The sequence below is a fragment of the Astatotilapia calliptera genome, chromosome 20, assembly GCF_964374335.1.
Source record: "Astatotilapia calliptera chromosome 20, fAstCal68.1, whole genome shotgun sequence".
Taxonomy (NCBI): domain Eukaryota; kingdom Metazoa; phylum Chordata; class Actinopteri; order Cichliformes; family Cichlidae; genus Astatotilapia; species Astatotilapia calliptera.
Genome location: NC_137441.1, coordinates 27,673,229 through 27,694,992, shown reverse-complemented (window position 1 = coordinate 27,694,992; position 21,764 = coordinate 27,673,229). Strand labels below are relative to the sequence as shown.

Genomic DNA, 21,764 nt, shown 5'->3' with positions numbered 1-21,764 from the left:
ACTGTTATAGATTAAAGCTGGTCATTAGAAAAACCACCTGCTGGATTGAACAGGTTATATCAGTAGTTTCACTTGAAATACTCTGGTTATTTGCATTGCGGCTCGGAAGTTAGAACAACCATTTGAGTTTTACTGCATCTACTAATCTCTGAAGTACCATAAAGGCTATAGAGGAGAATTGCTTTTGGACTGTGGATAATCTGGCTGCAGAGAGGAAGAGCACACAAGCAAATCTGTTTAGGACACTGACAAATCTGAAAGCCTATCCATCGACAAAATTCTCCCGAGCATATGGGCCTGGCGACGCCCCACCAGGCTTTTCCACTCTGCCCTGCCAAGCTAATTCAAGAGTGACTCTCCAGCAGCGATTCTATTAGCAGGCAGAACAAGAGTGCTTCCTTAAATACTCCCTCTGCACTCATTGGTCAACCTATACAGGGGGAAAAAAAGGACTTTGTAATTGCAGAGATTTAATTTTGATGGGTGAGGAGGTGACCTTTGTGGGTTTTGAGTCATGAATGGGGTTGTCGTAGAGCAGTTTCTGGGACGTACGAAATACAAACCTTTCCTCGAACTTGAAGCTGACAGATTTGCTGAAGGCGAGGGTGGTTGTAGCGCTTTGAAAAGACACACTAGCATCTGGGGAGCCTTAAAACCAATGACATTTACAGCATTAGCTCTCAAGCCTTCAACCGGCATTAAGAGTGTAAAGAGGAAAAGACAGAGGGAGGCAGTTGAAAGGAGAGAAAGGGAGGGAAAGCGAGGAATAGCAGAGAAGAAAATTGAAGGATGTTAGGAGAAGGAGAGAGGAGGTGGTGGGTGGATCTAAGACACAAACAGAATTTGACATTTGACCACTTTTCTTTTTTTTACATGCTAATGAATTCTGCATACGTGCATATATGCAGTTTTTTACTGGTGCTAGCACGAGAGCAGCTCTTGACACTGAGGGATATTGAGGGACTGGAGTTTTACATAAGCCTGTGCATGACTACTGGTCCTCTTTGAATCATACTTACGTCTCCCATCACCATGGCTACAACCTACAGTAGTGTGGAGGCGCGCTCTGCATCTCTCTCCTGCTTTCCCCGGCGTGCCGATCCTACAGTCGTGGGTTAAAGTAAAGTAATGGGTCTTCAGGGTCTGAATCTTTCTCTTTCTTTCTTCACTGGCTTGTGGCTTTTGACAGATGGCATTTTTTGTATTTTAACAAAACAAATAAAAACGCATCAAAATCACTGTTGCGATTACGTGTTTGTTTTCAGCCTCTACTTGATGTCTTTGCTCTTTTCTGCTTGTGAACATGAAGATAAAGCTGTTTTTATGACAAATGGCGACTTCCTCACGCCTTCCTTTTTGCTTTCTCACAGACGCTCCCTGTCCAAAGATGCAAAGTTTTTTGACAGTGACACAGGAGTCCTGGAGGTTCCAATGACAGTGCAAGTAGCAGGCCAGGTTTGTGTCATGTTACGTACTATACACGTATACTGCAGATAAGAGCAATGTGATCCTGAAAGCAGTGGGCTTGAACGTGTAGTGCAGTGCTAGTGTCCTACTTTGTCCTAAACAGAAGCGCAGCTAGCGAAGGTTGTAACCTATTTTGCTTGTAACAAGCTAAAATTATCTCCCACCCCCAAGGCCCAGTTATTCCATGGACACTAATAAGCCAAGCATAAAGGTTATCCCATATAGTTTTGCTGAAACTGTCTGCAGTAGCACAAAAATGGTAAAGTAGGTTTCAGATGTATTTGTTATCCCCTTCTTTTATTATGGAGTACCTGTTGTGCGCAAAATTTGACTACCTTAAAACCTCTTGCCCAGCAGCCAAGGCAGTTGTCATCTTTCTTGATTTCATCACATACATATAGAGCAGTACACATGTTGATGTAGTACTCTGATGCTTTAGGTCAGGGGTGTCAAACATAAGGCCCGGCAGCTAGAACTGGCCCAGCAAAGAATCCAATCCAGCCCATTGCAGTGCTTTGGGAAATGTGAAGGAGGGGAGACCTCCCATATGGTAATTGATACAAAAACATTGTAATTAAGTAAAAGCAAATAAGCAAATGACAGAAAACTTTTTCATTATCTAAAAGAGAAATTTCTGTATATATTTACAGTGATTTCAGAGTAAATTAAAAAGAAAGCTTTTTGTTAATTAACTTAGGCAAAAACATGCCAGTGCTTTTTCTGTCATTTTAAACATTTATTTCTTGCAGTTTAAGTCATGCTGACAGATTTCTTTTACTGACTACATCATCTACAAAAACTAAGACATACCATTGAAATTACACTTCTTTTTCTTATATTAAATATCTCACCGATTAAACACGTAGTTAAACATCTTTCAACTTACAGAAAAAAAGTTGGTCCAACCCACTTAAGACCAAAGCAAGCTGTATGTGGCCCTCAGTGTAAAATGAGTTTAACATTTCTGCTTCAGGTTCTGCTCTGGCAGCGTGTTTGAATAAATGAATGTTGTTTGCTGGGAAATATAGTTGGTTTAGTACATGATTCTACATACTAAGACGGGGATCTCAAACTTAAATGAGCTGTGGGCCACTGCTGGCCCTGTCATCTCACTGAAGGGCCACTTTAGTGTCCAAGTAGTACAAAACAAACAAGAAAATACCCACAAATATTTCCGAACATATAGTGTTTTGTTTGTTTTTTCATTTCAAATATTGTATAATAAGACAAAACTGCAAATGTGAACACATTTTTTTTCTCACTCTTAATCAACTGAAGCCTTTCATTGAACTACCAAATAAACACATTGGTACTCTCTTTCTGGCCAGACACGTGGCAGCACTTCTGCTATAACTTTGTTCGTATTTAACAAAATAAAAACGCTAACACAGCCAATCCCTCAACATGTTTGTACTCTCTGCTCATATTTCCTTCATGTTAAATAAGTTTTTGCTTTTTAAAGAACTTATTTGTAAGAACTTCAACAACAAACAAATCCACCCTAAAAAAAAAAAGTAACTTCATGGGCCAAATTGAATTCGATTTTTTTACATCAATATATGGGCCGCAAGTAGGGGTGACGTACTAAGATATTCATGAGCCTCAGTGATGCTCGCTACAGACAAGATGCCAGCATCTTATCTATTGCTTGTTTTTTGTAACTTAGTGTGATGCATAAATGAGACTCAGGTGTCTGTGATTTTGATTTTAAAATCACTTATCTGGCAGTATTTGACTGGATCTCTTGGCCTGTTTTGTCACTCTTTTGGGGGATTGTACTAAGACATTAGTTCATAAATGTATCATTATATATTCACATTAATGCAGCTACTGTTTACAAGGATATAAGTGGAAATTCTGGACCATTCCTCTCAAGAGGAAATGAAACTGCAGCTGAATTCCTTCATATCATCAGACAGTGTTTATTAAAAACACAGAGCAGCTGCTTAGACATTCGTGCTGTGCTTTTGCCAGCTTTTTTTCAGTAAATCTAAATCTGGACAGTCTACTTGCCAAATTGTCACCTTCCTCTACCTCCCCAGCCAGCGACTATTCACTGACTTTACTGGGACGTGGAGAGGAGAGGGCTGGGGCATGGAAGGGGTGTAGCTCTGACGAGAAGCCAAAGAGCGGGCCAGGATGTTCCTGTGATGCACCAAAGCTGTTGCCCCCAGCCCCTAGTCATGAGCTCCTGGCATTACACCATGAAAACACACACACATTCATACATACACCAACTGGTCACCAGACATCACAGCAGCCTGGAAATCAATGGTGCAGTAAACAAGCTCATCTGCTTTATACTGCTGGGGGGAAAAATTCACAAAACCTGACAAAATTTAACAAAATTGCCTCTTGTCTAGTACAATTCACATGAATTAAATGCTGTCAGAGAATAAGGCTAACGAGGCTAATGAGCTCCAAAACTTAGTTTTCTGCATCGAGGAGCTCCAAATTCATACACATTGATTTGTTCACAAAAACGTGACACCAAATTTTATTTTGAGTGGATCTCAAACACATCACCCTGCCTCCATGAATACTCATTGGAGCATGAAATGTGTATTAATCCACTGCTTAAAATAGTCTCGAACAAATGTTCTGTTTTACTCCTGCCTGAGAAACATTTCCTGTAAAAGCTAGAGAGCTCAGCTGTTCATGAAAGAGAAATAAAGACATGACCAGACCTCAAAAATTATAGACTAGGACTAACTAATTGTAAAAAATGTACTTAGGTTGGTGCTTTGTAAAGCCGACTCTGAGCCACAGCCCTGTTTTGGCTTGCACACACACACACGCGCGCACACACACAAACATAGACGCATTTCTATCAGTGCAGGGTAATGAAAAATGACCGAATGCACAAAAATTGCTCGATTTTAGCCATGACTGATGTTAAACATCAATTTGATTCTTTCGATAATTCAACTGCATCTGTCTGTTAATTCACAGACTTGAGAAGTCTTTGTAAATTAAAGCAACATCAGTCTGTAATATGCCCATGTTTTTGACTCAGAATATGATAATGTATAATTAAGATTTAAAAAGTGATACCAGAACAGTTTTCAGGACAGCCCGTGGAGTTGTATTATATAAGCCAAACTTTTTCTGGGGCAGGTTAGCAATATTATGATAAAGTGAAATTAAAAGAAATTCCATGTTGTACTTAAAAAAGAAAGACAGATTTACCTTCACTGATATAAAGATGTTTGTCTGGAGAACAAAGATGTAAAGATGCTTCATGTTTGTGCAGGTGCAGCCTGCCCATTTCACCGTCCACGCCATTGTGACCTCCTCAGACCTGCAGTTTGACCACAGCGAGGTGGACTTTGGCTACTGTTCCATTTACCAGTCAGTCAAGAGCAGCATTCGCCTCACCAATCTGTCCCTCCTACCCCAAGACTTTGGCTTCTTGGGTGTGCCTGAGGTACTGCATGAATGATGTGAAAACCTTTTCTTCTATTAAGTGTTAATGTGTTAGTGAGGTAGAGTTGCGTGGATCCAGATACAAGCATTGCTATCTTTGCAGATAATGTTATGTTTATGGAAGAATCATATTTAGTCCACATCCCACTTTCACTGTTTGTTCCATTCCACAGGGTTCCTCCTATTATTAAAATTTGTTAGGTTTGCATAAACAGTAACTTTATATAGCTCTTATAGTGTAAAGAGAGTGAACAGTAAACAGAGAGGCTGTTATCCTACATTGTTTCCTCGTAATCCCCCGTGCTTAAGAAGACAATGTGCATCCTGTGTTTGGATTGGCAGATTCTGCTGCTACCAATAAAAGCAACAACAGACGGAGGGATAATTACTTAATGTAAATGCTTTAAATGGCTACAGCAACCAGCATCAGAGTCTAAGTTAGATTTCATGAAAACATCCTGAGTTATAACTTTAAAGCTTTTGTTTTTTCTCTAAATCAAGTTTATTGAGGTTCAGCCCAATGATGGATTTGGTACTCTGCTCCCACAAGAAACCCTGGAGGTTGATCTGATTTTTAGTGCCCAAACTGCCAAAGAGTACGTCTTTCAGCTCAGCTGCAAGTCTGGAATTAACAGGTTAGTTTTAAATCCTACACTGTGTGTAAATGAAGGACATTTACTCTTTATGGCATCATTGTGTCTGCTTAAACATTCAGTCTTTTGTACTTACCTGTTGATAGGACAATCACTGCCTTTACTGAATGTTGTGATCCCGTTTATTCAATTAAATCCAATACCTACTGATCCATAGCAAAAACATTCATTTTGTCATCAGAGATTTTCTGCTGTCTTGCCGAGCAGTGGGTGTCCACCCACCACTGGAGCTCTCCCATTTTCTGGTTCAGTTTGGAGCCACAGCAGTAGGTGACCAGTCCACTGCCATGCTGTTCCTGAGCAACCGTCAAACGGGCCGTGACCAAAATAGACAACCAGTCTCTCCAGGGGTCAAGGCGCCTGTAATGCCCCGTTTGTTCTCCTTCGCCCTGCCAGAGGACTCAGACATCGACATCAGTCCGTCTGCAGGACGCCTTCTTCCTGGAGAGGTGCGGTATAACACGTCTTATTAAGCTTACACTTATGTTAAAGGAACACACCACCGGTTTTATACATAGAAGGTTGCTAGTGTGAAGAAGACTTCAGATTTATAACAGTTAGACAGTCTATTTAAATCTACTTAGTAGCTTATTCTAGAGTTAGCTGAAAGTAATTATTAACTGAATAATTTCATGTTATAATATCTGTAAAATAATACAATGTGGGCCATCTGTTTTTTTTGTCCTTACCACTTAAGAGTACACATCATCCAGCTCCATCCATCCAAAATCTCACATCAGCCCCAAAAACAGATTAATCTCCTTCTGAATGCATTTATAAACCTGAATGGACAAGATAGTGTGACCTTTTGTTTCTATAAAGAAATTAAACATTAGAGAAAGCGGTTAGTTTTTATTTACTACATCTTGGTTAAAAATGATCTTAATAAGCACAGAGCTAAGGAACCAAACCATCTGTGCTCAGAGGGAATTATAAGTGTAATGATGCTCTCTGCTGGACACCTGATGGAAGTGAACAACCACTATTTATAGATATAAATGGGGGAAAAAAGCTCAATGAAAATCACTTCTATTGGTTCTGACAGTCTAATTTTAAGTCTTATTTTCCAGATGACCACTTACCTCCAGACTCCAGTATTTTTTTTATTTAAACTTTATTTTCCAAGCAAGATATTAAGAATAATATATTTACAGTGACAACTTCACAAGTGCTAGAAGGCACAGAGATCCAGGGTAATATATCAGTCCGCTTGAATTGTTACAAACCAGTAACCCCAAAACAGGACACTGCTGAAAGCTAATTTCAACCTTAATATGAAGCAGAGGTTTGAAGTTAAAAAGTGATATGGTGTAGGAACACTGTAGCGTGAAAGAAACACACAGAAATATCCCGTGTTATCCTCTAAATCTGAGCAATTTCAGACATATTACCGTCTCTCCTCTACCCCAGAGATGTCTTGTCCAGGTAACGTTCAAACCCAGACTGTTGGACCAGGAGATCAAAGAAGAGGCGCTCCGTCATCTTCATCGAGCCAAGTTGCTCTATGAGAGTGAGCTCGAGGGAAACAGACTCGCTGAACAGGAGGTACAGCTTCACACCCACCTTCCCACTCCAGCCACTGTCCGCTTGTGCCAGGGTTTTTAAATGTGAACACATCTTAAGTGACTAAATGGTTTTTTTTTTACTTTCATAATCACACAGAACATTTTTTTTGCAAGATGTAGTCCCTTCAGTCATCTACCTTAGTATGAACCCATCACTCATGTTCATGTGCATTGTAAGGCAAAACTGGAGATCCCACTGGAACCTAGTAAGGGGAAAAAGGCGTCAGTGAATCCAAAAAACAGCAAGGTGTCCAATGAAGCAGAGAAAGGAAAGAAAAGTGAATCACCAGATCCTGGCAACATAGTACCAGGGTAGGTTTCTACAGATTATTTACTCAATCTAATCAAACAGATCCAGTTTGCTGGACTGCAAATAAAAAATGTTTCTCTAATTGCACTTCCTTTCAAAAGGCTAAATCTAATTAATACCTTCTGAGATCCAACAACACTAGAATATCAACGACTAACAAAGCTTTTCTTTTTCTTTTTGTTGTTGTTGGTTTTTTCTTCTTATTCCAGTGACTAATTGATTTCAGCAGCATTCCCATTTCTTTTCATTCACGGTGATCACAAAATATATTCATTTACAAAATTCATGAACCACCCATCATTTCCTTACAAGGAGTCAGAATTTCTTGTAATTTTTTAAAGTGGACTTGAGCAGTAGTTCTCCAGGCTTTATGAAGGTCTTTCAAAGGTTGTCTACAGACTTTGGTTGGTTATTCACTCATTTTCTGTCCAGTCCAAAGGAATGCACTTGTGTTTGTTAAGCCACTTAACACTGACTTATGAATCATTCAAGGATAAAAAAGCCACTGAACCATTGTTGTGTCTACACAAAGGATTAGTTTTAAATTCTATCTTTAGGCACTTTGAGAGATGCATCTGGCCGTTCAGCTGATTCGTCTATTGTTCACCCAAACCTCATCAAAAATGGTCTCAGTGGAAGGTCCGCTGTCAAGATGTCATTCTTAAGGGAGGGAAACAGGGGGAATAGGTTGCACAAGAACTGCACTGAGAATCAGGGGCAACAGATCATATGGAGTGATAAATCCAAATTTTAAATTTTTAGTCCAAATATTCATCAGTATATATGAAGGACAACAGGAGAGCAGTACAACAGTAAGTGTCTACAGCCATCTGTAAAACATGGTGGAGGCTCTGTCATGGTTTGGGGCTGCATTTTAGTCTGTGATGTTTGAGCTCTTGTCAAAAACACGCTGCCAATGGAGTAAAAGGATACACAGATAGAAAAACACACAATATAACATTATCAGTCATGGATTGGTCTCCCCAGAGCCCAGACCTCAAGCAGTGTGAAATGATCTTGACAGAGAACAGAACAAAAAGCAGCCAACATCCAAAGAAGAGCTTTGAATAATAATAATAATAATAATAATAATAATAATAATAATGCATTTTATTTGAGGGCACCTTTCAGAGGGGTTGAGGAGCTGTGGATAGATGGAAGGTGGTCATGGACGGCAGATGAAAAAACAGCTGGGTTGATATTACTAATTTTCCTAAAAGTGATATTACGAGAGATACAGGTTTTGGAAGCGGTTATGTTTGCATCAAAAGAAATAAACATATGATCAGACTGGGGAAACAATGTGGCTTTACAATGGGTGGGGGTAATGCCAGAACAACAGACCAAATCCAGGATATGACCTTTAGAATGGGTAGGAAATTCTATGTACTGTAGAAGCCCAAAACTTTCCAGGCAGGAGGTAAAATCTCTGAAAAGAGGGATTTTATCATTGTCCACATGAATATTGAAGTCACCAGCAATGATCAGATTTGGAGAAAGTACAGAGAAATGAGTGAGAAGAGCAGAAAATTCATTTAAAAACTCCTTATTTGGCTTAGGTGGCCGATAAACAGTACATATGATGGTGGGGTAGATCCAGGGAGCTGTAGTGCAATGTATTCAAATGAATGGGAGGGAGGGGCAGAGACAGGGAGTAATTCCCAGTGCTTCCGGTGAATTATCGCGAGACCTCCGCCCCTCCCCGAGATGCGAGGTTGACAGGTGTAAACAAACTCAGACGGAGTGGAGTCATTGAGAGAAACAAAGTCATTGGGCTGTTGCCATGTTTCAGTCAAGCAAAGAAAGTCCAACTTACGATCACAGAGGAGATCATGGACCAGATGTCCCTTACCAGGGAGAGAGCGGATGTTTAATAGACCAAACTTGATGCTGGAGTTACCATGCCTGACAGTAGGCTTAGTTGATCTAGCCAGGTGGGCCAGCACACTGTGGTCAACAGCCCGGTCAGTCTTGCAGGGAGGACGACGAGTTTTTGACCAGATGGAAAATATTGAGTTAGTGTCACTGATGTTGAATCTCCTTCAAGCCTGGAGAACTATTCCTGAAGATACTTAAATAAACTACAAGGTTTTCTAAGAGAGTTCAGGCTGTGTTCAAGAATAAACGAGGGCATACCAACTATTGACTTTAAGGTTTGTTGGAATTGTACAAAAAAAGTGCTCGCAACAAGGAGTCTTTTTATATGTTTAATTGTTACTCTTTTCCTTTTAAGGTCAAGTTGGTACGAGGAGGCCAAGGCCTCTCTACTATACTCCTTCAGGAAACGTTATAGAGAGTACACCATTCCCTGCTTTGTGTCAGATGGAGACCCTCCAGAGGACGACAAACTAGTCCAGCCAGCATGGAGGTCAATAATCAGCTTCCATATACACGTGTACAGCATACTGTAGGCCCCGTCATGTTAGGTTTTTGTCATGTAGAGGTGGGCAGATCCATCCAAATATAGATATCAGATTAATACTAGTGCAATAGGATCGATTCTTTGTTTTTATCCTGTAAGTTCAGTATGTAGCCCACTGAAATGTCTTATGTGTTGTTTTTTTCTAATTAAATGACATACCACCTCTTCAAAAACCTAGTTTCAAAATGCATGAAAATGTTTAAAGTTGTGTTTATTTGTATTAACCATTTATTGTGGAAAGAAAAAATTATTTAGTGGTCATTAAAAAATTTGCAGATTGATGATGATTGGTCTCATACATCATCACACACTGGTCTCCACTATATAATTTGCCTTTATAGGTTAAAAGTATCAGTATCTGTGTTGGTATCAGCAATCCTGACCCCGGTATTTTACTTGGTATTAGATTCATACCTTATTTTGTATTATCAACAAACCTTCTATATACAACTGGCTATTGCATATAAGGAACACTTTTTAAGCTACCCACAATATCAAACGTCAACACCAGCCCTCGTTTCGTAGTGTCTCTGATTTAATATTTGTCAAGTTTGTTGTCACTTATTTTTTGTGCTGTGAGGGGTTTGATTCTGCTCCCCCCACCTGACTGCTTAAAATGACAACCATAACAACAGTTAGGCTCCCAGTTTACCTCTGTTTCTTCCTATTTCTGTGACGGTGACATTACCTTGAGATAACTGTGTTTCCATGTGGAGTTTTTGATAAGTTGAATAACCAAAATTATTTGACATCTGACTTCAAGCACAAGACCTGACAAAATGTGGTTGTTGACCTGTGGAGCATTTACCACTTTTCTTTTTATACAAATAAGTGTGCGTAACTAAATGCCTCTAGAGTTTTAATAGTCTATTAAGGGAGCATGTATGTCCAAGAAATAGAAGATTTCTTTAGCTGGTATAAATCTCAGAAATAGTTCAAAAAAGGTGCATTTCAAAAAAGTTAATACTCCACTAAAAAAAAGTTTGTTAATGGCCCCATCTCAGTTTTCTAGGTTGGTTTTGTGCTAGAATAATTATATTACAAGAAGGTATTCAGCTTCTATGGTGAAGATCATATTACACTTCTACATCTCTTATGTCATTTAAGCTTCATTTTAATAAAAAAAAAAAAAACCAACAACAACATATATGGATCTGCATTCATCAGATGTCCTTTACCTCCTCAGTCCCTTCAATACGCTCTACTTGAAGCTTCAGTGTCCTGCTGTACAACCCCCTCTAGTGGTGATATCCAACAATGGCTGCAATATCATAAACTTCCATCAGGTGACAGTGGGTGAGTCGTTTATAAAAAATGTATAGTTACATTAAAAACGCTTAAATAATGCTGGATTTTTATTCTTATCTACCTTGTTGTATTTGTGTCTTCCATTTGTAGGAGAAAGAGTGATTAAAAGGTTTACAGTTCAGAACATTTCACAGGAATCTTTGGATGTATCCTTTCTTTTTCTTTTTGTTTTTTACAAAACTATTAATTACCTTGCTGACAGCTTTAAACATTTGTGATACTCATGATATTCATAATACATATGTATGTGGTTTTTTTCCCTTTTCTGAATTTATCTGTGTGAAGGATTTTTCAGTAATGTGTATTATGTGCACACTGTGTTGCTTTATACACAGCAGAATTCAGATATTTGGTGTTAAAGTTCCATTTTGACTTTCAGAACTAAATAATTGTGCATGAAAGAGTCAGGTCACCCAAATTAGACAAATAAAGCACATTTTCTTTGTTATCTCCAGAAGAATTTATCATCACAGACAGGTGGTGATTTGAGGATATCAAAATCTGGAGAAAGGTGCATTTCATGGCCCATCTCTCAAACTCTCAGACACCATGGTATCGCACTGATTACAAGGTTTATAGACTGTGGTTTGGAGAAAACTATTTATAGTGCGCACTGTGACATTTGCCAGCAGCATCATAAATGAAATTCTGTTCACCATCATTGCATTAGGATGGAAGCAGGCTGTTGGTGTGTCTCTGGGGTTGAAGATGCTAACTATTAATCTCAACATCCACATTTCTAGTCTGGCTTTGGGGCTTTTGTTTCACTTCATTTCCTGTCTTAGTTTCACCATAATTTCTGTTTGTCTCTACTTTCTGCCAGAGACAAACAGATCTTATTTAGCTCATGCTAAATAAAAAAGAAATTGCAACAATCTGGAAAAGTCCTATCAGGGATGACATGTGAACAACAACAAGTTGAAGAAAAAGATGTTATGTGTTCAAATGGATCACCACCGATAGCACAGATTACATGTATGTAAATACTTCACCACCAACACTCTACAGTGAAACCTGAGATTATTCCATCATTTCAGATGTACCTGGACATTTAATCCACTTCACCTTATGAATGGCAGCTCTTTACATGTTTTACTTTCATGTCCACAAATCAAAGATTACAAAAAACAAAATCAATGCACTGCTTCTACTACTATAATATTCACCGTAGCTTTTCTTTAACCCTTTATAAGCTGAGCTCGTCGGTGTTGGACATGTACAGTCCCTTTTCCCTGCTCAATGCTCTTAGATCCATAAGACCTGGAGAAAAACACACTCTGATTCTCGCCTTCAGTCCAACTTTGGAAAAAAAGGTGGGTTAACTATGTAAATATTATAATTTAGCTTTGAGTGACAAGCCGACCATCTGTGTTAATACACTGAGTCTTCTTTGTACCTGTTTATGTAAAATTAATCAAGTATAATGATGAACACACTCATCTAACCTGTACTGTTCCAGTGCTGTGACATGCTGGAGGTGCGGTGCCAGAAAATGACCCTGGAAATGACTCTTCTCGGGGAGGGAATAGTCCCTGCTGTCACCTCCTCCCACAATGGAGATGTTCTTGACTTTGGCTATGTGCTGGAGAAGGAGACTGCCTCACAAGTCGTGAAGGTGTGTGAAAGTTAATACGAACAAAAAAAAAACAAAAAACTGTCGCTAGTTACTTTTGAATACTAATTTCTTAGTGGACTGAAAAAAACTCACTTGGTTAACTTTGATGTAATTTTATTTAAGTACATTAACTTAAACATATTTTATGATTCATGTAAACACTAAGTGGAACGAGTAAAAATGGTAAAAGGGGCCATTTTCATGTGTTAATCATAGTGAGGAGACTCACAGGTTTTATGGTTATAGTCATGGATGCGTTAGTATAACTCTGAGCCATATGAAAACACTCACAGCTAAAGCTGATGCTAAAAACGTGTTGGGTGTTTTCTATTTCTCTTTCAAATGGGTCGTTCCATATAGATCTCTCCTTAACCCTCCTCTACCTCCTTTTTCTCCTAGTCTCCCATCCCTTCTTTGCACTTCACTTCCTCTCAGATTGTTCCCGTATTTGTTGGACTATTTCATTTTCATCATCACGTCACCATTAAGAAAAACAAAGGCAGCACCATGCAAGATATTTTTAGACTACAGAGTAATGAGGGAAAAACAGCCTCGGTCACTGGCATTAAATCTCGTTCTCCCTGCAGTTGCAGAACAGCTCAGCGGTGGCAGTGAGCTTCAGGGTGATGCTCGCTAGTCTCTCTCCCTTCAGACCTCAGGGTGGAGCTGACCGGGTGGCCTTTCTGCTAGAAGAATATGCAAACTCCCATGTCCACCCTGCTGTGGGTAAGATTTGTTTGGAGCTCCAGAAGGGAAAACAGATTGCAGCTTGTATTTTTAACACTTTGTCCGTATTTCACTGCTCACGTAGACGTTTTTGTAGTATTTGACTACACATACTACTAAACTTGACCTTAACTTGACTTTAATACAGTATTACCTACTAGAAGTATTGTATAAGAGAGCACAAATGTGCACCAAATAGCCCAATAGTTTAAATTTCCACAGTTTCATAAATTAAAACTAGCAGTTTTTGCATAATCCCACTGACAGACAAACACATCTGAAACTGTAATAATGCTGTAAATGTCAGAATATTTGCTTAAAAAAAACAGGAGGGTAATGTGCTCCAACAGTTCAATTCTTTCATACTGACCTAGCAACGTGTTTTCTGGCTTGTGCAGGGACTCAGAACTACAGTGGGTTGAGTGTGTTCAGTGTGGTGCCAGTAGAGGGCAGCATTCCTCCAGGGCAGAGCCAAGAATTCACGGTCACCTTTCAGCCTGACCACCCGTCTGTCAACTACTCTGACAAACTCACCATAGAGCTCATGAATAAGGTCAGAGGGGCGCACACGTGTACAGATTTACACGCTCTTTCAGCTGTGAATGCATGCGTGCTCTCACCCTGTCCTTGTCCTCAATCACTGCTTATAAAAACTGATCGCATGGCCAAGGTTAAAACACTGTTCCTAATGCATTCATGTTATTTAGATGTCCTTACTGCAGCCTGGACGTCCTCTCTGGTCTTGATGATATAACAACCTTAACCCTGTGCCATTTCTGTCTCTCAGAGTAAAGTGTGTGTGATGGAGCTGAAGGGTGCAGCCTCTTCACATAGCATGTATCTGTGTGGCGGAGATCCGCTGACAGTGCCTGTTGAATCCCTGCTCCCTCCAGTCATAACCAGTGAACCTCAGCTCACAGGTGGCATGATTCAATTTCACTGTTTTCTCTCCAATATGCTCTTAAATACTGGGAAAATCTTACACTGACACTGTAAAGATGACTAATATCTTGCATACACTTTTTATGATTTACGCGAGCAAGGCCAGCGTATGTGATGAAGTCATTTATGCTAATCATAGCTTGCTGACAGCCCGTGCGCTTGTCACCAGCAGTCAGATCATATTTTACCACCGAATCCACGTGTGAAATAGTTGCACCTCCTCAGTGAGGTAGTAGTAAACTGTACTGAGTCCAAGAGGTGTTGGTGCATTCTGAACGCCTCTCACTGACACTGAGCAAAAATTGACTTGATGAAATGTGCATATTCTAAATGTCTTGAATAAGGAAGTAGCAATTTGCCATGGTGTAATTTATACAGTTTCATCGTTTCCAGCTATGTGTTTAAATAATTTTCACACATATGCTATTTGTTTTCTTTCTTTTTTTTCTTCTTTTCAAGTAAGTAAGTAAGGTTTATTTGTTAAGCACTTTTCGTAGACAGGCAGTCACAAAGTGCTGTACACAAAGATTAAAATAAAGAAAACATTAAGTAATAAAATAGACAATATAAACAATGCAAATTCAAAGCAATTCAAAAGTGTTGATTAACAGAAGGCCAGTTTAAACAATAAAGTTTTTAACTGCTTTTTAAAGGATTCCACAGAGTCAACCAAACGTAGTTGTGGAGGTAAACTGTTCCACAGCCGTGGTGCCACAGACTGAAAGGCTCTGTCCCCTCTCGTCTTCAGTCCTGTACGGGGAACAACGAACAAACTCTGAGCCTGTGAGCGAAGACAACGAGCAGCTGTGTATTTTATAAGAAGCTTGGATAAATAATCTGGGGCCTGGCCATTTAGTGCTCTATATGTTGAAACAAGAATTTTAAAGCGAATTCTAAAATCTATTGGGAGCCAATGTAAAGAATATAAAATGGGAATAATGCGAGCACGCTCACACAGCATGTTTTTACTTTTTAAAGAGTGCAAGAGGTTTTATATTTTACATTTTGTCATCTTTCTGTGCAGCAGAAATACAGTATGTGCCAAAAGTGTGTGAACTTGCAGTGTGGTTTCTTCGCTTTTTGCATATTTGTCACACTTAAATGTCACAGATTGATTTCAGCATCAGTCAAAGATAACCTGAGTAAATACAAAATGCAGTTTTTAAACAATGATTTAGGGAAACATTTTATCCAATCATACCTGGCCTTGTGTAAAAAAAAAAAAAAGTAATTGCCCCCTAAACCTTATAATTGGTTGTGCCACCTTTAGCAGCAAGAACTCCAATCAAGTGTTTGTGACAACTGATAGTGTATCTTATACATCGCTGTGGAGGAACTTTTATTGTAGGGTTTTTCAGCATGAGCGGCTTGTTTAAGTTCATACCAAAGGATCTCAACCTCAACCTGATTTAAGTCCAGATATGCAAAACTTTAATTTTGTTTAGTTTTTTTTAACCACACAGAAGGTGATTCAAGACAGAAAAGTTTATGAGTTAATTCTCCCTGATGGTTGTATGATCATTAAAGAGATGTAAGAAAATCCATGACTTGTAGTTAAAGAACTAAAGCCTCCAAAATGCCTCTCTTTAGCAGAGTCAGAGGTGACGGAGAGCCCCACCATTCCTGTGTTGGTGACCCTGAAGGCCAGGTGTAGCTCGGGTGCCATCACGCCTGCAGTCAGGGAGCTGCAAGTGGGCTGTATCCGCTCCACACAAACCAGTAAGAAGGTAACGTGCTGATGTTCAAGCATCCTGAAGCTTTCAGAAACAAAACCGACTGCTGCCACAGGTTTCATTGTTTAACACGGGGATTGAATTTACATTAGCACAGCATTCACTATCATGGTTTAAAGAGACATTTCTGTTTTTACCAGGGTGGTGAGTTTTACTGGGATAATGTGGCATCCCTGCAGCAGCAGGGCTTTAATGTGGAGCCGAGCAAAGGCAATGTGGACACAGGCCAGCGACACGCCATCAGGATCACATGGACACCCCACACTGGATACAATGTAAGGAAGTGCTGATTTTGGTCTTTGGTTGTCTTTGGTGATCTGTGTTGCTGTTGATCACAAAAAAAAGTCATAAAAGTTCACTTCCAAGGAACTCAAATTGTAGTTGAATAGTACAGCAAAGTTAAAGCATGGTTGTGAAAAATGGGTTCCAAAATGTGGAGGGAATATTGTTGATTTCAGCACGAGAAAAAAGTGTTATTTAAGACTTTCAGCAGAATTAGGTTTAAAATGTCTTCCTGTGTGAAACACGTGTATATACTTGTATGTATATACTGTCTGACAACATGTTTACGTCTGTGTGTTTCAGCCTTATGAGGTGGTGCAGATGTGCGTGCCTCTCACTTTAAAGGGCGACAGGATGAATGTTTACAGAGTCACCCTGATGGCTTTGGTCTCCACGACCGCCGATTGACCTCTAAAGGACTTGGATGATGGCCAGCAGGAATTCTGCTCACACATACTCTGACTAACCACAAATACACATATTCTGTGTGTGTGCAGAGCCAGCATTAACAAATAATGAGATCATTAAAGGTTTTGTTTGAACATTAACTTGAGCGATTTCATTTTGCGTTGAAATGGATGTAGAGGACTGAACCAGTATTGACTAGATTATTGCAATTTCCACTTTCAAATGTTGTCATATTAGAAAATAAAAACACAGTTCTCAGTTTTTTGTTAAGTTTTTGTGTTAAGAATCTCATATAACTTCCAAAAATAGAACGTCTAATAAAATATAGACATAAAAAAGAAGGTACACCGCCCTCTTCCAAGGTTTTACATATTAGAGCATATTAATAATCATCTGTTTCTTAGTAGGTCTTAAAATGGGGTAAATACAAACAGCAGATGACACATTGTACTTCACACATATTCATTATTTATTAGTACAGCTTAGCTTTGCAAAACTACATCTGAACAACCACAAGACTTGTGACCCTTGGCACCTTTCAGTCGTAAACTCCTGTCTATACAGAAAATTACAGAATATCTAATATAATATTTAAGGTTGTATTTTTTACTCACATTTCATGACTAATTTTGACAGACAAGCTAACAATCAAAAAAGGAACAGGAGTTGTTTTGAAAACTTTTAACTTTTTCATCTGATTATACTACATCAATGTAAATATGGACATTCCAGATGTACAGTATATATTTGAGAGAATAATATCTGTATGAGGGAAAGTTTTTTTGTCCACTTGCTTTTGCTTTTTCTGTTATGTGTATATTTTCCTGTGTAGAGTACCACAGCAACAACATTACAAGTTACAGCCCCGTGTATCTTTGTCCTGGACAGCTACAACTGAAATTCTCCTTAATATAACATGGAAGCAAACCTATCAAAAACAAAGTGCAATAGAGCATAAAATGTTGCAGAGATATACTGTATCTAAACGATTGCTTTACACCTGAGTGTACACCTGTTTTCACCACTAGGGGGTGTATGTAACACGAAGTAAGTAGCTGTGTTAAAACCAACATGGTAAAGGGTGTGTCAGAAGATGTAAGCCAGCAGATGTTCAGTAACACTGCTGGTATTACACCCATGAAGTGAAAGGAGGCCAAGTTCACACCGAGGTCACACAAGGAGCATATTAGGGAAAGTGGATCTAAATGGGCACACATTAATACATATGAATGATAAAATAGGATGAAAATGATACTAAGAACTGGGCATGTGAACAGTACTTGAAGAGTTAACTGATTAACAGTGGTTGTAACAATAAAAGTGAATGTAGCATTGCTATTATTTGCCAAGTGTATATAGAGGCATCAATCCAAAAATACACGATATGATGAAAAGTGTTCTCTCAATCATCCAAATCATTGAGTTCAGGTGCTCTATGGTCACAGGTGTATAAAATCAAGCACCCAGACATGCAGACTGCTTCTACAAACATTGGTGAAAGAATCAGTCACTCTCAGGAGCTCAGTGAACTCCAGCATGATGACACTGATAGGATGCTGCCTGTGCTGCATCCTATCCAGTCATGAAATTTCCTCGATATTAAATATTCCACAATCAACTTTTAGTGGTATCATAACAACGTGGAAGTGATTGAGAACACCATCTCAGCCATGAATTGGTAGTGGGGTCAGTGGATACTGAGGCTCATAGTGTGCAAAGATCGTCAGCTTTCTGCAGTCAGTCAGTACAGACCTCCAAACTTAACGTGGCCTTCAGAGTAGCTCAAAAGCAGTACACACAGAATGTGATTTCATGACTGATCAGCTCCTGCCTTATATCACCACACCAAGACATTTGTTGCTACTGTTACCGCACAACTTTGCGGTAACAGTTTGGGGATGGCCCTTCCTGTTCCAACATGGCTGTGCACCAGTGCACAAAAGCATGGTCCATGAAGACATGGATGAGCGAGTTTGGTGTGGAAGTACTTGACTGGCCTTCACCCAACCCCACAGATCACCTTTAGGATCAATTAAACCTTGTGGAAAGCCTTCCCAAAAAAATTGAAGCTGTAATAGCTGCAAAGGGCGCAGATATTTATATATGCAACAGAATATCAAATATAAATATATTAGATGGTGGGTTTTGTCAATTTTGAGGCACAAAATTAAAACATGTCATGATAAAAAAGAATGTAGACCGAAGAAAACCTGAATCTTCGACCAACTTTAAACTTAATGACAGGCGGTTCTATTTTCTGGAAGAGGAAGAGCAAGTAAACTCATTTTGCATCAGGATGGCTGGTCAGTCAAAGACGATCAGATTACAGGTTTGATTTACTGCAGAGCACCAACTCCCACCAGCTCTTCTAATACAATAACATCTTCATGCAGTTAAATTGTCAATGTTTAAGTCGGCTCTTTGGCAATGTGTTTTAAACATTTATCCACCAACAGTGTATCAAATACTTGTAGCCAGATATTTTAACCGTTCATTCATTATTTTTTGGAAATTGTCCAAGTAATTATCCATCTTAATAGTAATATGTGTCTTTGTGCGGGTGAATGCCGTGCCTGAGCACACAAGTAATAATATCAGTGTTGATATTAGTGCACTAGCTATGATTTGCTCACCGATTCTTTAATTATTAAATGCTGTGTATATTTCAGACCTAATCCATAGCAGGTGCCTGGTTTGTCCTGCGGCTAGGCTAGTAGATCGCACAAACCCTGCAAACATTTTCTCCACTTTAGACTTCACAGACTTCAGTTGTGAAATATACACGAACACTTACTGTATGCATCCACGGGATTTCAAAATCAGTGCTAGTTGAGACGCAGGTAAACGGGCTCAGTGCAGTATGAATAATCAACACTCACATCGGTCAGTTGCTCTGTTACAGTCAAGTCAAGCTCTCTCTTGATAAACTACACAGGATGTTGTACAGTGTGAAGTGCAGGCCCTTTGTATGTGAACAGCAGATGTCAGTAATGCCTCACAGTGGACCAATAGGATTTGCCCTCTCTGAGAGATACATGCTGTAAGCATTTATCAGAGATTGTAAGAGATTATGCTAAATCAGATTACTGTACCCCAACCTGCCTATAAAAAGCAAGGTCATTATGAGCTTAGCCTCATGTAATGTCACCCGTTTTATGAAATGCATGAGATCATATTAGGCAATATTTGTGTTGTTATTTTGCCTCTTTTTCTAATCTGATTTCTCCTATGATCTCTTGTTAATACTGTGGGATAGTGCTACTTACAGTCCCTGCTCTGCTAACGGGTGGAGTTCATGTGTCCCTCTTTGTCTGTTAATGAATGTGACTTTTTGTTTTTAATCAAATCAGAAGCAGGACAGATCACTCTGTCCTTAATTACAATTTAGACTACATTAAAACACCACAGAAGTTATTTGTAACCACTTTAACAAGTGTTTCTAATGGGCTTTAAAGGCAAATTCATGCCTTCATAATACACTAAAATGTCTATTATTTGTCAATCCTTGCACTTATCAGCACTGTTTACCATGTCCAATTTATCCCAATTAAATTAGAATTAGTTTTGAAACAGAAAGCACATCCAGCTTTGGACTGTTCGCCTCATCAAAAGGCTGAATGCAGACAATAAGCTTTCTCCCCTGGGTGCTCTGAAGCACTACTAAAGAAGCTTCACAACACATATATGCAGAGACAGGCAGGGGTGTATCCAGGGGCAACTAAATCTCAGCAGCATTAACTTGGGTAGATGAGTCCCAGTGGAATCCCACACCCTGAACACTACCTGACAGACAGTCCTCTTTGCCAATGCGTTTTATTACATAAAAAGAAATCTAAATGAAGATATCAAATCCATAACCTTAAGATAACAATTAATACCAATATCGCCCTTTTGTACACCTATGAACTTGAAGGAAAGCTTTTGGTGGGTTTTAAATCACATCTCTATACAATACTGCATGGTTACTTTGGTGAAATTGTGAAATTAATGTGTGCTCAGAGAGCAGAAAGTGTACACACAGAACAGCAGGCCTGTCCCGCCACCACAGGTTTTAGGGTTTACAAAAGTGAGATGGAATCAAATACACACACTAGTGGAAATTCACATTTTTAAAGAGCATATTTACTGATTTTTTTAATAGACACAACTACTCTTATAACATTTCTAACTCCATCAGCTCATTCATACAAAAGAGTCTGTTTTTATGTAAAAGTATACATCAGTGTTTCAGAATGAATGTGACACATGCACACATTTGTCCAGCTCACATTTTAATTAAACTGAATTTAAACTGAACTTAATGTGCATTTGAAAAGACAGCACTAAACAGATCTGGCACAAACAGAGAGAGTAGCTCTCTCTAGGGAACATTTCTCTTACAAGCCAAGTAACAGTAGCTGTTGTCTTCCCCTGTCGGACCGAGCCCGTGCACACTTTGTTGTCTCAGAGGACGACAAAGTGTTCCACGTCTCCAAGTAACGCCTTAACCCGCTGAGCATTAACCCCCTCTTCTGAGCACTCTACCTAGACTACTGGTGATAACGATCAAGTCATCTCTGTGCTGCAGTGATGGCCCACCCATAAGCACTGAGCAGAAAGCAAACCCCCAATGATTTCAGTTTATATAATTGTGGTGAAGTTAATACCCAGAGAATATAATTTGTCAACAAGATTTTTTCCAGGACCAGCTTATACTAACCATAAGACATTACTGATAGATCAGCAGAAGAGAACATATTACTTGATACTTAGTTTTTGTTAAACACACAAAAAAATACAGGGTCAAATGTACATGTTAAACATATATAAACATCAGATGTTGGTGTAGCAAAATCGTGATATGTACTTAGTCACGCACGCTAGCAGGAAAGTAAACATAACATTTGCCTGTTTTGGATTGCAAATGA

At 39.2% G+C, this 21,764-nt stretch overlaps 1 protein-coding gene and 1 long non-coding RNA gene across 8 annotated transcripts in view; one reads left to right on the top strand and one right to left on the bottom strand.

Annotated features, from left to right (window-relative positions):
* Positions 1 to 17,118, top strand: part of cfap74 (cilia and flagella associated protein 74) — a 52,599-nt gene extending 35,481 nt beyond the window's left edge. For 5 of the 7 annotated variants that reach the window (XM_026154617.2, XM_026154614.2, XM_026154618.2 and 2 more), the window contains exons 23-39: positions 1,371 to 1,455; positions 4,721 to 4,894; positions 5,395 to 5,528; positions 5,728 to 5,995; positions 6,957 to 7,091; positions 7,290 to 7,423; positions 9,655 to 9,789; positions 11,030 to 11,139; positions 11,242 to 11,297; positions 12,345 to 12,464; positions 12,611 to 12,766; positions 13,354 to 13,492; positions 13,891 to 14,045; positions 14,280 to 14,412; positions 16,025 to 16,161; positions 16,308 to 16,442; positions 16,753 to 17,118. In XM_026154617.2, coding sequence (XP_026010402.2) covers positions 1,371 to 1,455; positions 4,721 to 4,894; positions 5,395 to 5,528; positions 5,728 to 5,995; positions 6,957 to 7,091; positions 7,290 to 7,423; positions 9,655 to 9,789; positions 11,030 to 11,139; positions 11,242 to 11,297; positions 12,345 to 12,464; positions 12,611 to 12,766; positions 13,354 to 13,492; positions 13,891 to 14,045; positions 14,280 to 14,412; positions 16,025 to 16,161; positions 16,308 to 16,442; positions 16,753 to 16,857 — 2,311 coding nt within the window. In that variant the 3' untranslated portion in view covers positions 16,858 to 17,118. Of the gene's footprint in view, positions 1 to 1,370; positions 1,456 to 4,720; positions 4,895 to 5,394; positions 5,529 to 5,727; positions 5,996 to 6,956; positions 7,092 to 7,289; positions 7,424 to 9,654; positions 9,790 to 11,029; positions 11,140 to 11,241; positions 11,298 to 12,344; positions 12,465 to 12,610; positions 12,767 to 13,353; positions 13,493 to 13,890; positions 14,046 to 14,279; positions 14,413 to 16,024; positions 16,162 to 16,307; positions 16,443 to 16,752 lie in introns of those variants that run through there. The other 2 variants (XM_026154616.2, XM_080294369.1) reach the window with 2 other exon arrangements.
* On the bottom strand, positions 14,856 to 19,860 carry LOC145422703 (uncharacterized). The gene is made up of 3 exons (XR_013903992.1): positions 19,652 to 19,860; positions 16,305 to 16,492; positions 14,856 to 16,191 (listed from the first exon to the last, which is right to left on the bottom strand). It is a non-coding gene; the product is annotated as an uncharacterized LOC145422703 (long non-coding RNA).
* Between the last annotated feature and the right edge of the window lie 1,904 nt (positions 19,861 to 21,764).